The following is a 15,633-nucleotide window of genomic DNA, read 5'->3' on the forward strand; positions in this document are numbered from 1 at the left end:
TACTGTACTTTATTCAGTTATACATTTCCATTAGACTTCCTGAAATGTTTCCTTACCTTGTTACAGTATGGACATTCACCAAAGATGACATTAAAACTTTGTCTGCTGGAAGGAAGACCTTGTAACCACTGCAAGATAAGATAAAGAAAACTTAATATTTATTTTATGCCCAATTTAGGAACGAGTCTAAAGTTCTTATAAACAGTGCTCTTCAGCATAGTATCTGATAAATCCCTCATTTGTAGTGTTTTCACACTGAATTAGGAGCATGCAATTTTGCTGGATTAGTTTTCTGTACAATCTACCTATCATGATTAACTGGTTTCACATACTGAAAGTATGCTAAAAGTGATCCTGTCTGACTTCCCCCACACTCCCTTCTGAGGTTTTCAGAGCACTATTACTAAATAGTTCTACTTTTGTAGCACCTAGAAGCTCCTGTCTGGATTAGACCTTGGCCTGTACACACACAGTAAAGCAGGTTCCTTGCCCCCCAAGAGCTTGTAAGACATACGTGAGTGATGGGAGAGAACACTACGGAAGCAGCAATAAGAACATGTAATTAAGAAGGCTTAGCTGTTCTCTCTCATCAGTACTTTACCCATCACTTAACTAGCTATTTGTACTGCTTCCATAATATTCTCATACAGAAGCCCGTATTAGGGATCCATGAATTGGAGCCAAGTGGATTTGTTACATTAATAAAAATTTTACCTCAAACAAACAAGCCTGATGGAAAGGTTGTCCACATCGGGAATCACCACATACTTGGTCTGGAATAGCACCATCAAGTCGGTAAGCATAACAGATACCACAGTCCATAGTGAAGTCCTTAAAAATACAAAACAAAGCTATTTCAGACAAGTTAACTTTATGGACATTAACAGGGTGGAAATGAGGAAGAAATAAAGTACACCACTTTTTAATTATTGTGTATTTCTTCCTTTGAAAGTCCGTTTCACCTGTTCCAAGACTGGAACTAGTTGTATTTACAGCCAATAGATGTGATCATCTTCTCCCCACCCACACCCGGTGATGATGTTGTACAAGCATCCATCATCTTTGTCTAAAGCAAAACTAAGGTCCATCTGCGTATCATCTTTGGGGATTGGTCCTGCTTTGAGCAGGGGGTTGGACTAGATGACCTCCTGAGATCCCATCCAACCCTGATATTCTATGATTCTATGATTCAATCCATCTATTGCTTCCTCAGGATCTCTTTCCTACCATACTCTCCATGCTATCTTCACCAGGTCCTCTTTGTTCATCCTCTGTATGTCTCCAAACCAGCAAAGTTGCGCTTCCTGGATTTTGTCAGCCACATCACAAACTGACTTCCATCTTAATGCTTTCATTTCACTATCTGTTCCTTTAGGTAACCCTTTATTGTGCAAAGACATCTTGTTTCAAACACCTGTAGGCACTGACCTTGAGTCTCTACCACCCAGGCTTCTGCACCATATCACATTGTGGAATGTGTCTTGCTGTCTGGAGTGGCTAAGAACAGAGTGCCTGCTTCAGGGCAGACGGTCAGAAAACAAGGGACAATACCCCAAACCGGTAGTATGTTCTATAACTAGATTTCATCACGCCAGCAAACGTGAACTCCTGGATAACTATACCAGTCTTACTATGGAATCCCCTTAGACTCTGCAGCCTATCTTGCCACCCAGACAAACTGGAATTTGTGATAATGGTCACTTAAACCCAAAATCACACCACATCAGGTTTCACTTACCCCAGATCAATTGGTATTCCAGATCTTTATGCCAAAGACAACACTGGCAGCCAATTCTATAGTAAACTAACTAAAGATTTATTAGCAAAGAAATAAGAGTTGAGGTTGAAGCACGTAAAGTATATTAACAGGTGAGTCACAGTTTGTAGTAGTAATGTAATAAATTGCCAGTTTCACAGAAGTTTTTCAGGTACACAGATTGTCTCTGGGGATCTCCACTTTGCATCTGGTATACTTCCTTGCAAGAGTCATCGAATCATAGATCAGGGTTGGAAGAGACCTCAGGAGGTCATCTAGTCCAACCCCTTGCTCAAAGCAGGACCAACCCCAACTAAATCATCCCAGCCAGGGCTTTGTCAAGCTGGGCCTTAAAAACCTTTAAGGATGGAGATTCCAACACCTCCCTAGGTAACCCATTCCAGTACTTCACACCCTCCTAGTGAAATAGTTTTTCCTGATATGCAACCTAGACCTCTCCCACTGCAACTTGAGACCATTGCTCCTTGTTCTGTCTTCTGCCACCACTGAGAACAGCCTAGCTCCATGCTCTTTGGAACCCCCCTTCAGGGTAGTTGAAGGCTGCTATCAAATCCCCCCTCACTCTTCTCCTCTGCAGACTAAATAAGACCAGTTCCCTCAGCCTCTCCTTGTAAGTCATGTGCCCCAGACCTCATTGCCCTCTGCTGAACTCTTTCCAATTTGTCCACATCCTTTCTGTATGGGGGGCCCAAAACTGGATGGAATACTCCACATGTGGCCTCACCAGTGCCGAATAGAGGGGAATAATCACTTCCCTCCATCTGCTGGCAATGCTCCTACTAACGCAGCCCAATATGCTGTTAGCCTTCTTGGCAACGAGGACACACTGTTGATTCATATCCAGATTCTCATTGACTGTAATCCCCAGGTCCTTTTCTGCAGAACTACCGCTTAGCCAGTTGGTCCCCAACCTGTGGCAGTGCATGGGATTCTTCCATCCTAAACGTAGGACTCTGCACTTGTCCTTGTTGGACCTCATCAGATTTTTTTTGGCCCAGTCCTCCAGTTTGTCTAGATCACTCTGGACCCTATCCCTACCCTCCAGCATATTTACTTCTCCCCCCAGCTTAGTGTCATCTGCCAACTTGCTGAGGGTGTAATCCATCCCATCATCTAGATCATTAATGAAGATGTTAAACAAAACTGGTCCAGGACTGACCTCTGGGGCACTCCGCTTGATACCGACTGCCAACTAGACATCGAGCCATTGATCACTACCCGTTGAGCCCGATGATCTAGTCAGCTTTCTATCCACCTTATAGGCCATTTGTCCAATTCATACTTTTTTAACTTGCTGGCACGAATACTGTGGGAGACCGTATCAAAAGCTTTGCTAAAGTCAAGGTATTCCTCGGCCCGCACCACTTCCCGCAGCCCCCATTGGCCTGCAGTGCTGAACTGCGACCAGTGGGAGTCGCAATCAGCCAAACGCGTGGATGCAGCAGGTAAACAAACTGGCCCGGCCTGCTAGGGGGCTTACCCTGGCAGGCCGTGTGCCAAATGTTGCCAATCCCTGCCTTGATGAATCCATGTTGACTGTTCCTGATCACTTTTCTCTCCTCCAAGAGCTTCAAAATGGAATCCTTGAGGACCTGCTCCATGATTTTTCTGGGAACTGAGGTGAGTAAACAGTTCAGAAATGAAGGATCTTCCTGAGAATCCATATTTATATTTTTCTTGTGACAGAAAGCAAGCTGACGTCTTTCTACACACGTGGGCTTTTCCTTTGATGTTGGTGAGGAATGCACTTAGCCTTTTGATGTCTGACCATCATACATAATGGCCACTTACTTTGAAATTAGTATTTTCTGTTAAAGTCCTTTATTATGATTTCACAAGATTTCATTGATGGGTTATTTAGTTACAGGGTTATGCACAATGTAAATGTTTGCTATTACATTATAACAGAAACTGATAAGTGAAAACAATACAAGTAACATTCCTCTAGTTTTCATGAAGTTTAAATTCCTGAATACACTCTTACATTTATACTCATTTTGATCTATACTAATACACAAGTGAATACATTCTAGTCCACTGGTCTGCCACCGTTAAGGGGTGCACCATTGTTCTATATAATTGGGCTTTCAGTCTCAGTGGCATACATTTGTGATGTGCAACACGGGGGATGTTATTCTACACACTTCCAGCACTCAAATCTAGCCTTTGGCTCATGTTCAAACACAGTCCTCCATAATCCAGCCACTCAGGTAATTGAATCAGTCAGTCTGGTTTAGTCGTACTCTATTAATCTCTGTACCCAGTTTCCCTGTGGTACCTCTACTGTGCCACAAGACCTCTGTCTTAGTCATGTTCAGTGTCATCCCATGGCTGTGTAGCTGGTCATATTACTGGTTTACTATTTTCTCCAAATTGTCTCTTGAGGATGCCCTTATTGCTATTTCATCTCTATACTGCAGCTTCTGACCTTTTCCCATTGTGATCTTCCTGCTGACGTAGTCTATAAATGTGATAAACAGCAATGGACTGAGGGCCGACCCCTGATGCAATCTGATTTCCAATTCCAAGGGGCTTGCTGTTCCAAAACACATTCAGATCATGTTTTAGAATTATATACTGCATCCCCCATAGTTATTAAATTCTCAGACAATATTTCAACACTGGTGTGAGCATCCTTCTGTTCATTTTAACATATGCTTTGTCTAGAGTCTATGAAAGTCCAGAAGCTATCCTGTTGATATTCTAGCTGCTTCTCTATCACTTGCCGAATTATGAACATTGAATCTGTGGTTCCTTAGCTTTTCCTAAAGCAGAACTGTTTTTGTTCGTTTGTCCTGTCCACCTTTCTCCCAATCCTAGCATCCAATGTGTGTTCTGGTAACTTTATCCCTTGATAGTGTCTGCATTCATGGATGCTTTCCTTATGTATTGATGCCAAAATAGACTCATCAGTCTTCAGGAATTCTCTTGATTCACTCTATGGCTTTAACTACTTTGCTCATCCACTTTATACCTCTCTTGGTTTTTAAGGAGCAGAATATGCGCCTTAATTTGGACCCACAGAGCCATCAGTCAGTCACTTACTCTAATAATTTCAATCATTGGATTTTCACCAGGTCTGCTATCATTTTATCAGGTCCAACTGCCTTACCATTCTTCATTATCTGGACTACATTTTCTCACCTTATCCTCCATTATGTCAGACTCAGATCCTTAATGTGGGGTGTGGTCATTTTTTGCCAAGCTATAGATCTTTTGGCCAGCCAGCTGTGGATGGTTTACATGTAGGCAACTCTGCCAAAAAGGTGGTTTTGCCCCTCAAACTACTATTTCCACCTCTCCTTTGCTTGTTCATGTGTTACTAACAGCCTCCCCTGGTCATTCTTTACAAATGGCGTTGCAATACAATCCTCCTTCCCTTTGAATCTCATTGTCCAGCTATGCTGGAAGGACAGGAGACACTGCATGTGGTTTAATTAGGCCTCCATTTTATTAACTGTCTGGGAGCTCCCCACAGATAAAAGTGTATAGTGCTGGTAATGGCATGATCATTTTAATATATACCAGGGGGGCTTCCATCAGCTAACCCTCTTTCCCATCCTCGTCCCCAGCCCACCTACTCCTGGGACCTTACCATCTCTTCTTCCCCTTCCGCCCCATGCGAGTTAAGGTGGGCTCTAAGAGGGGCAGTTGGCTCCCTGCCATGTCAGACATAGGAATCATAGAATATCAGGGTTGGAAGGGACCTTAGGAGGTCATCTAGTCCAAACCCCTGCTCAAAGCAGGACCGATCCTCAATTAAATCATCCCAGCCAGGACTTTGTCAAGCCTGACCTTAAAAACCTCTAAGGAAGGGGATTCCACCACCTCCCTAGGTAACCCATTCCAGTGTTTCACCACCCTCCTAGTGAAGAAGTTTTTCCTAATATCCAACCTAAATCTCCCCCACTGCAACTTGAGACCATTACTCCTTGTCCTGTCATCCGCTACCACTGAGAATAGTCTAGATGCATCCTCTTTGGAACCTCCTTTCAGGTAGCTGAAAGCAGCTTTCAAATCCCCCCTCATTCTTCTCTTCTGTAGACTAAACAATCCTAGTCCCCTCAGCCTCTCCTCGTAAGTCATGTGTTCCAGTCCCCTAATCATTTTTGTTGCCCTCCACTGGATGTTTTCCAATTTTTCCACATCCTTCTTGTAGTGTGGGGCCCAAAACTGGACACAGTACTCCAGATGAGGCCTCACCAGTGTTGAATAGAGGGAAACGATCACGTCCCTCCATCTGCTGGCAATGCCCCTACTTATACATCCCAAAATGCCACTGGCCTTCTTGGCTACAAGGGCACACTGTTGACTCATATCCAGCTTCTCGTCCACTGTAACCCCTAGGTCCTTTTCTGCAGAACTGCTGCCTAGCCATTCGGTCCCTAGTCTGTAGCGGTGCATTGGATTCTTCCGTCCTAAGTGCAGGACTCTGCACTTGTCCTTGTTGAACCTCATCAGATTTCTTTTGGCCCAATCCTCCAATTTGTCTAGGTCCCTCTGTATCCTATCCCTGCCCTCCAGCGTATCTACCACTCCTCCCAGTTTAGTATTGTCTGTAAACTTGCTGAGGGTGCAATCCACACCATCCTCCAGATCATTAATGAAGATACTGAACAAAACTGGCCCCAGGACCGACCCTTGGGGCACTCCCCTTGATACTGGCTGCCAACTAGACATGGAGCCATTGATCACTACCCGTTGAGCCCGACAATCTAGCCAATTTTCTACCCACCTTATAGTGCATTCATCCAGCCCATACTACTTTAACTTGCTGACAAGCCCCGAACTTTCCAGTTTCCAGTCCTTTAACAAATACCTCCTTTGAATTCTTTACCAATCCATTTATCTGATCACTGTATCCCTTCCATACAGAAGTTTCCGAGCTATGCCTAAAATTTGCTCCCCTTCTGTTACTAAATGCCAGCTTTCCTTCTGTGGGCTGAAGTGCGGGGTGGGGAGCATTCCTACCCCTTCCCCTGCTGTGCTACCACATGGCACCATGAAGATTGCAGAGCTTGAGTCATTGCTGTTCTGCCTGGTCCAGGTAAAAGAGGGCTTCTCCTGCTTGGCGTGACCTCTCCTCTCTTCCAGTCACCGGGGGGGAAGGGTCAGCATCCCCACGTTGACCTGTCATTGCTGCAACCTCACTCCTTGCCTCTCTATCCTTTAAAGAGGTACACACCTTCCTCCAGCCAGACAACAGTCCATTCCCCTCCCCTCCCATGCCCCTGATTAATGTGTGGTGTGGCCATTTTTGCCATGCTGTAGATTTTTTTGCCAGTGGTTTCTCCAGCAAACTACACAACAGTCCCTCTCTCCCCCCAACACTTAATGTGGGGTGTGGTCATTTTTTGCCAAGCTACAGATCTTTTGGCCAGCCAGTTGTGGATGGTTTACAAGCTTGGCATACAAGTCATGTGTGGCATTCTTTTTGGCTTTCTTCACTGCCTGTTTGGCAGCTCGCTTTCCTTCATTCTAGTCACTTTCATTTACACTCAGTGTATTCATTTGTTTTTTCATTAGGCTCTATTTTTTTGTTTTGGGTAACTACCTGCACTTCAGTCTATCACTACTCTTTTCTTTTCCTCTGTTTTCCCCATCTGCATCAGCCACAAATCTCTTCCGCTGCTGCAATCCATGTTCTTTTGAGGTAGTTCCATTCTTCAGCTAATACCAACTTTGTTTCCTCTACTGATGTACGTGACCAAATGACTCATCTTCTTTTGGAACCATGGACTGGATATCACCCATTGATTGACATTACATATGGTCTAGTAATAGTTTCCCTTCCTCATTCCATAGTGCCTAGACAGGAATTTCCTAAGCACATTACCCCTTCTGTTTTTGCTGGTCTCTTCCATAACTCAAGTCACCCAACATCTCGTCTGGCACAGCTCTGTCCACTAGTGCTTGCAAGTCTTAGGGGAAACTGTTTCATTGCATCTTTCTTGAGGTGCATACACTGATATCACAAACAGAATATGCTCCTTAATTTGGATCTATACAGCCATCAGTCGGTCACTTACTCTAATAATTTCAATCATTGTTCTTTCTCAGCTCTCCTCTCACTACCCTCCTGACTCCATTACACCTGCTTTTGTTACCACAGAAGAGTTTACAATCTAAGCCCAGTTCCCTCACTGTGTTCCCCATTCACTGTGTCTTCTGCAGGTATAGAACATAAATACTCTCCTTACGATCATATCAGCTACTTCCAGACCTTTGTCAGTCAAATGGGGTACATTCAGTGTTGCTACTTATATGGGAATTCTTTGGCTGTGCAGGTTGTTGCTATTCACTGACTCTTCATTCTAAGTGGTAGTCCCCTGACCCTCTACAGGACTGTTCAGACACTGACTGCCGGAAATCCCCAGCTCAGATGCTGGGGCTGCCAGGCTTAAGGTGCGTGAACTTCTGGCGTAGGGCTAAGATGCCCTCTCACCATTAGCATTAGCCCTTGCTAATATCTACTACTGCCCTTTGGTAACTCACCAAAAAGAAAAACATTGTTTGCACCCATGTAGTCACCCTGTGCCAGAAACTATAGTGCATTAATTGGTGTCCCTGACATGTACCACAGTGAGAGGGCCTTTCCCCAGTTGAATGCCCAAACTCTCCCCATCTTATCGCTATAGACCAGATGGACGAATAAGAGGTGGTACTGCTTTTCCTGCTGCCCAAACTAGGCTTTATTTAACCCATAGATGAGGGTTTCAGATCAGTTTTCCTTCTCCAGACTGAGGAGCCCTACCTGTCCTGAGAGATTTGATAATTCAGCAAAAGGTTCATTTTTGTCCTAGCATGATTTCATGCACCTAAAAACAATGTCCACTGTTGACTGATATGCAGTTTAACTTAATTATTTCAGACAGTCCTCATGCTTTTAACTACAGTGAACTTTCACAGTATTAGACAGAAGGCCTCACAGTCAGATATTAGCTTTTAATTTAAGAACTGTCAAATTTCATACGTGAGAGCCACACTCAATCCAGAATTATAGTACAATAACTCCTCACTTAATGTCCTATTGCTTAACTTTGTTTCCATCTTACATCCCTGCTCCATTACAGAACATGCTCATTTGAAGTTGTGCAGTGCTCCCCTAGAACATCCTTTGGCCGCCTGCTTTGTCCACGGCTGGCAGCCCCCCGCGCAGCACTTCCCGCCCGCCGGCAGACCCCGCGGATCAGTGCCCACCTCCTGCCCGCAGCAATCAGCTGCCTTGCGGCGTTCAGGAGGCTGGGGGGAGTAGCGAGGATATGGTGCGCAGCCTCCCCACCGCCTCCTGCACGCCGCAAGACAGCTGATTGCTGCAGGCAGGAGGTGGTGGGATGGCGCTGATTCACAGGGTCTGCCGGCAGGCCGGAGGCGCTGAGGGGGTCGGAGGGCACGTAGGGGAGCTGATAGTTGTGCTGCCAGCCTGTTTAATACCTGTATTAAATTGCTTGTTTAAAATTGTTTTTAAAACATATCAGGCTACCTGTGTTAAACTGCTTGTTTAAAATGTATATAATGCCTTTTGTCTGACAAAAAAAATTTCCCTGGAACCTAACCCCCCTCTATTTACATTAATTCTTATGGGGAAATTGGAGTCGCTTAACATCGTTTCGCTTAAAGTCACATTTTTCAGAAACATAACTACGTTAAGTGAGGAGTTACTGTATTGTGATTAATTCCATTAAAGAAGGTACTCACCTTGTGCAGTAACACTGGTTCCTTGAGATGTGTCCTCCTGTGGATGCTCCACTGTAGGTTGTCAAGTAGCAGCCATGTTAGTCTGTATCCACAAAAAGAAAAGGAGTACTTGTGGCACCTTAGAGACTGACAAATTTATTTGAGAATAAGCTTTCGTGAGCTACAGTTCACTTCATCAGATGAAGTGAGCTGTAGCTCATGAAAGCTTATGCTCAAATAAAGTTGTTAGTCTCTAAGGTGCCACAAGTACTCCTTTTCTTTTTGTAGGTTGTCTGTGGCTGCTGATCAGAGAGCTTTGGTAGTAGTCTGTCCCACCCGCACATGCGTCGCTCCCGGCCTGCCACTAGGCTAGCCAGCATGCGTGAGCAATCTCTCCTCAGTTACTTCTCTACCGCACAGTCAACTACGAGGACTCCAAAATAGAGGGGAGGAGGATAGGTCATGGAGCTCCCATCAGTGCACACATCTTGAAGAACCATTGTTATTGCACAAGGTAACTTCTTCGAGAGGTGTCCCTATGGGTGGCTCCACTGTAGGTGATTCCTGAGCAGTGCCCACCACTGGACATTGTGACTTTGGAGTCGAGTCTGATATCGATGATAGTACTGTGGCACCAAAGTTGGAGTCTGAAGCCAAATCCCCAGGATGCCATAGTGTTCTGTAAAGGTGTGTGCAGATGCCCAGGTAACTGCTCTTCAGATTTCTGATATAGGGATATCCTGGGCAAAGGATAAGGAGACCGACCTTGTAGAATGCATGCGTATTGAAGACGGGGGGAGTTACATTATGCAATTGGTAACAGAATTTAATACAGTCCAAGACGCACTTAAAGAGTCAGTGAGATGAAATCACTGTGCCTTTTGACCTATCTGCAATGGAGAGGAGAATTTTCTGAAGGCTCTTTTTATCCTGATGAGGTTTGGGATAAAAGGCTGGAAGCTAAATAAGCTAATTTATGTGAAATGCAGAAGTCACATTGGGAGTGAATTTCAGATGTGGTCTAAGCATGACCTTGTCAGGGAAGAACCCAGTGAAAGGGGAATGCGACACTGGAACTGCTATTTCCCCAATCCTTCTTGCAGAGGTGATGACGATGAGAAACACCATCTTCATGGTAAGGTGAGTTAATGAACAAGTGGCCATGGGTTCAAATGGTGGCCTAGTCAGACCTTTTAATAGTAGGTTGCGATCCTATTGAGGCATTGGAAGTCTGGGTTGTGGGAAGAAGTTTGCTATGCATTTGATAAACTTCTTCATAGTCAGATGGGAGAAGATTGAATATCCTTCTGTCTGCGGAGGGAAGGTTGCAATTGCTGCTATGTGAACCAATAGAAAGTCCTGATTTCTTGAGACTCAAAAGGTAGTCCAGGATCACTGGTAGGGTGGATGTATTAGGCATGACACTTTTGGGATCTGGAATCTCTTTCATTTTTGTAGATAGGTATGGCAAGTAGCTCCTTTCCTACTGTGCAATAACACGTCCTATACCTCCTCAGAGCAAGATGTCTCTACGTGCTGGAACCATGAAGGAGCCAGACTTCGAGACACAGAATCCACAGGTTGGGATGGAGAGTGCGTGTCTCTTTCAGCGACAGAAGATAAGGAGTGATTGGAAGAGTCAGCAGTGGACATAATGCCAGCTGTGACAGGCAAGGGTACCACATCTGTCTGGGCCAAGTGGGAGAAATCAGTATGTTTGCGCTCTATTCACTTTCAACAGGACTTTCAATATTAGACGTAATGGGGGAAAAGCGTAAAGAAGGCCTTTGGCTCATGGACGGAGGAGGGCATCTTCCATGGAATGTCGTCCGATCCCCACTCTAGAGCAGTACTGTGGACATTGCTTGTTCTGGTAAGTAGTGAATAGGTCTATTACCGGTATACCCCACTGTCAGAATATATTGTGGAGTACCACCGAATCTCTCCCCCATTTGTGGTCATGTGGGAATTTGGGACTGAGACTGTCTGCCGTCATGTTGTGTATTCCTGATAAGTAGGCAGCTGATATTAAGATACTATGGGAGATGCATCAGTTCCATAGTTTTAGTGTTCTACAGACAGGGAATGAGCCCTGGTGTCTCCCTGATGGTTTGTGTAATACATGCAGGCCATATTATCCGTCATGACCCTTTTGTGCATGTCTTTGATCAGCAGGAGGAAGCAAGTCCACATGTTGATGTGGAGGCATCTCTCACCTGGAGTCCATTTGTCCTGTATTGTGCGACCATTGAGATGTGTGCGGTTAGGAGTAGAGATGGGGAAGACTGAACAAACAGATTCCTGTACAGACGTTTACTGGGATTGCTTGACCCTGGTGGGCACTGATAGTAGTTTGCGTATGTTGTCTTTGTTCGGCCTGTAAACTGAACCAAAAGCATGCTTGGAGACATCTCATGCATAGTTTGGGATGAGCAATAACCGATGTGCTCATGGCCATGTGGCCCAGGAGCTGGAGGCAATGTTTGGCCAAAATTTGGGGGATGGATTGTACTGTCTATCAACGAGGAGAGACTGAGAAATCTGTGATGTGGGAGGAATGGAGTCAAGGTCGGCTCCTATGAATTCTAGTCTCTCTACCGGTATTAATGTAGATTTTTGTTTATCTATCTGTAGACCCAGATTCTGAAACAGGTCTAGTGTGGTCTCAGTGACTTGCTGGGACTCTGTAAAGGACCATGCCCTGAGAAGGCAGTCCAGGTAATGATAAATCATGATGCCTTGAGAGCATAAATGGGCCGCCACTACCAAAAGGACCTTGAAGAATACTCTTGGGGCCAATGAAAGGCCGAAAGGGAGTACTCTGTATTGGTAGTGGTCTTGACCTAATATGAACCTGAGGTAACGTCTGTGGCTCGATATGATCAAGATGTGAAAATAAGCATCTTGGAGGTTAAGGGCCGAGAACCAGTCTCCTTTTTCTAATGATAACGAATGATAATAACATGACCATCTTGAATTTCTGAGCCTTGATAAACTTTTTGAGCGCTCTGAGGTCCAGTATGGGTCTCCAGGAAGTAACAAAATTAGAAGCCTCTGCCCCTTACATGTGTGGATACTCGCACTATGGCTTCTACACTGAGGAGATGGTTTATCTCCTGACATAGGAAGCTCTTATGAGAAGGGCCCCTGAGAAGGGATGGGGAGGGGTTTTTGGGAGGGGGAGAGGGAGGAGAAATGGGTGGAGTAGCCATCTCAGATGATCTCCAACACCCATTTGTTGGAGGTTATCCATTCCCAGATTCTGTGGAACGGGGCGAGATGATCTCCAAAGGGATGGGTGTTTTCCACTGTGAAATGAGGGGAGAGTTCTATGGGCACCTCAATCAGCATGTCAAAACTATTTCTTCGAGGTGGAGGGCTGAGAGGAAGTTTGCTGAGATCCCAACGTCTTTCATCTGGAGAACCTGGGCTTCTTCCTCTGAGGTTCATGCGATCTTTGTGTATATTGAGATGGATATTGTGACTACTGAGATGAGTATTGTACTTTCTTTTGTATCCAGGTGTATAAATCCCAAGGGATTGAAGAGTGGCCCTCAAATCTTTTAACATGTGGAGGGAGGCATCTGTCTTTTCAGCAAATAATTTTGTCCCCTAAAAAGGGAAGTCCTCCACTGTCGTTTGGACCTCCTTGGGGAAGTCAAAGAGATGAAGTCACGAGGTCTGTCTCATCACAATGCAGACAAAATAGAACGTGCCACCATCAAATGCATACTGGAGCGACACTTTGTCACCAGCTGGCCCTTGTTAACCAAGGCCTTAAATTGGTCCTTGTGAGAATGGGGGAGCTATTCAATATTTCAATAAAATAACTACATTTCACATAGTTCTGAGTCATATTTAGCCCAGAAGGCTTGATAGTTCACCACTTTGAATTGAAGGGTGGCTGAGGCGTGTGCCTTACTGCAAAACAGGTCCAGGTGCTCCCAGTCCTGGTATAAGGGGTGGACTTAAAGTGGTTTTGGCAGCCTTTAGAGTTAACTGCATCCACAATGATCAAATTGGGAGGCAAGTGTGAGAACAGGAATTCTGTGTCCTTTGCTGGCACATATTTCTTGTCCACCCTCTTACAAGTTGGTGGGATGGATGCAGAGGCCTGCCATATCACCTTGGCAGAATCCAGTAGAGCCTCATTAATAGGGAAGGAGCACTCTGGAGGAAGTGGAGGAATGCAGAATGTCCACCAGCTAGTGGCGCAACTCAGACACCTCTTGTAAAGGCCTCTGTCACCCTCTGTGCCAAGTCCTGGAACAGCTTACAGTCATCTGCCACAGATGGCGAAGGGGGCATCACAGTCTCATCTGGTGATAATGATGAGAAGTGGGCTGGAGGAGTGACTTCCTCTTCGACTTTGGCCTCCAGTTCCTCCCTTGCCTGCTCGGGGAGTTCAGAGGCCCTTGAAGCAGCAGCTGAAGGAGGGTACTTCCGCAGCTGTTGGTATGCCATACCATCAGTGATGGAGGCCTGTTGCCTTTGGGCCTGCCGAGGTCCCAGTACAGCCACTGTGATGGGAAGGGGCGCAGTGGTTGGTACCACAGTTGCCTATACTAGGGATGTTGTGGGTCAGAAGGGTGGTATGCCACCAGGTGAAACTGGTCCATAGTGAAACTGGGTTCTGTATGGCGGGTGAGAAAGGCGTTGGGAAGCTAGGTCCTCTTGCTCACTTTCTGATTCAGACAACGAAAAGGGGGGTGCGTGGCAGGAGATCATCGGTGAGCCCAGGGCTCTGGGTGAACGCAGTATTGTGGCAGTATGGGTATTGATGACTGGACTGACAAAGAAGATCCGCCCCAGGGAAGGCTATGTTTCTCATGCCCACACGGGACCGTTGCTTCTTTGCCTGCACCCATTGGGTCTCTAGGCATTCCGAGTTGCCCTATCGGTTCAGTACCACACATGCTGTGGGTACCAGATTTAGACAGATTTGGTTCCACTGGTACTGAAGATACTGACCGAGACAGGGATCATTTTTGGCTCGATCACGACCCGCTATGGGGACTCACGGACCTTTTCTAAGAGGCTTTACATGAGTGGCTCTCAGGCATCTCTCTCAGCTCACCTCCCTTCCAAGTGGACAGTTGCCACCAAGACTCCAGGGTTAAAGGACTTACTCCATGAGTAGGAATTTGAGCCCCAGTTCTCTGTCCTTCCTGGATGTGGGCTTCAGTTGCTGGACATTTCTGTGGAATGTGTTTCTCTCCCCAGACAGCAAATGCACTGCGAATGTCCATCGGTAACTGGGATAGATCCCTTGTACCTGAGGCACTTTTTGAAGCCCAGAGAACCAGGCATATCCTTGTCCAGGCCCCCCCGACAGGGGGTCAACAAAAGACAAAGTCCTTTTCTTTTCTTCTAGGCAATGGCCAAAATAAAATGTAATGAAGCAAAGAAAGAAAAAGGGCTTCAAAAGAAGCTAAAATTAGCAATTCTAAGAGTTAACAATCCATGAATGGACAGCTCTAGTTCTGTTTCTAGCCAAGGACGATTGAGAAGGAATTGAAGAGGCACTGCCCACGCATGCTGGCTAGCCTTGTGGCAGGAGAGGAGCAGCGCATGCATGGGTGAAACTGACTGCTACCAAAGTTCTCCGATCAGCAGCACAGGAACACAAGCACGCCGACAGAAGAGCACCCACAAGGACACTACTCGAAGATGCAGCACCATTATTTGGATGGCCTCTTGCCCCTCTAGGCAGATCTACCTCCATAATTAGAGTTCTAAATCATCAATATCCATAACAGAATGTTTGGATTTTCCACCCTATTAGTACTATGATCTGGAGGATGGTGTGGATTGCACTCTCAGCAAATTTGCGGATGATACTAAACTGGGAGGAGTGGTAGATACGCTGGAGGGGAGGGATAGGATACAGAAGGACCTAGACAAATTGGAGGATTGGGCCAAAAGAAATCTGATGAGGTTCAATAAGGATAAGTGCAGGGTCCTGCACTTAGGATGGAAGAATCCAATGCACCGCTACAGACTAGGGACCGAATGGCTAGGCAGCAGTTCTGCGGAAAAGGACCTAGGGGTGACAGTGGACGAGAAGCTGGATATGAGTCAGCAGTGTGCCCTTGTTGCCAAGAAGGCCAATGGCATTTTGGGATGTATAAGTAGGGGCATAGCGAGCAGATCGAGGGACGTGATCGTTCCCCTCTATT

General features: G+C 45.7%; 1 protein-coding gene across 1 annotated transcript in view; it reads right to left on the reverse strand.

Annotated features, from left to right (window-relative positions):
• The window catches only part of FANCL (FA complementation group L), an 85,789-nt gene that overhangs the window by 540 nt on the left and 69,616 nt on the right, over window positions 1-15,633 (reverse strand). Inside the window, exons 12-13 of the mRNA XM_077813967.1 lie at window positions 715-831; window positions 57-128 (exon numbers count right to left, since the gene is read on the reverse strand). Coding sequence (XP_077670093.1) covers window positions 57-128; window positions 715-831 — 189 coding nt within the window. The remainder of the gene's footprint in view (window positions 1-56; window positions 129-714; window positions 832-15,633) is intronic.

The sequence above is a fragment of the Eretmochelys imbricata genome, chromosome 3 (assembly GCF_965152235.1).
Source record: "Eretmochelys imbricata isolate rEreImb1 chromosome 3, rEreImb1.hap1, whole genome shotgun sequence".
NCBI classification, from domain to species: domain Eukaryota; kingdom Metazoa; phylum Chordata; order Testudines; family Cheloniidae; genus Eretmochelys; species Eretmochelys imbricata.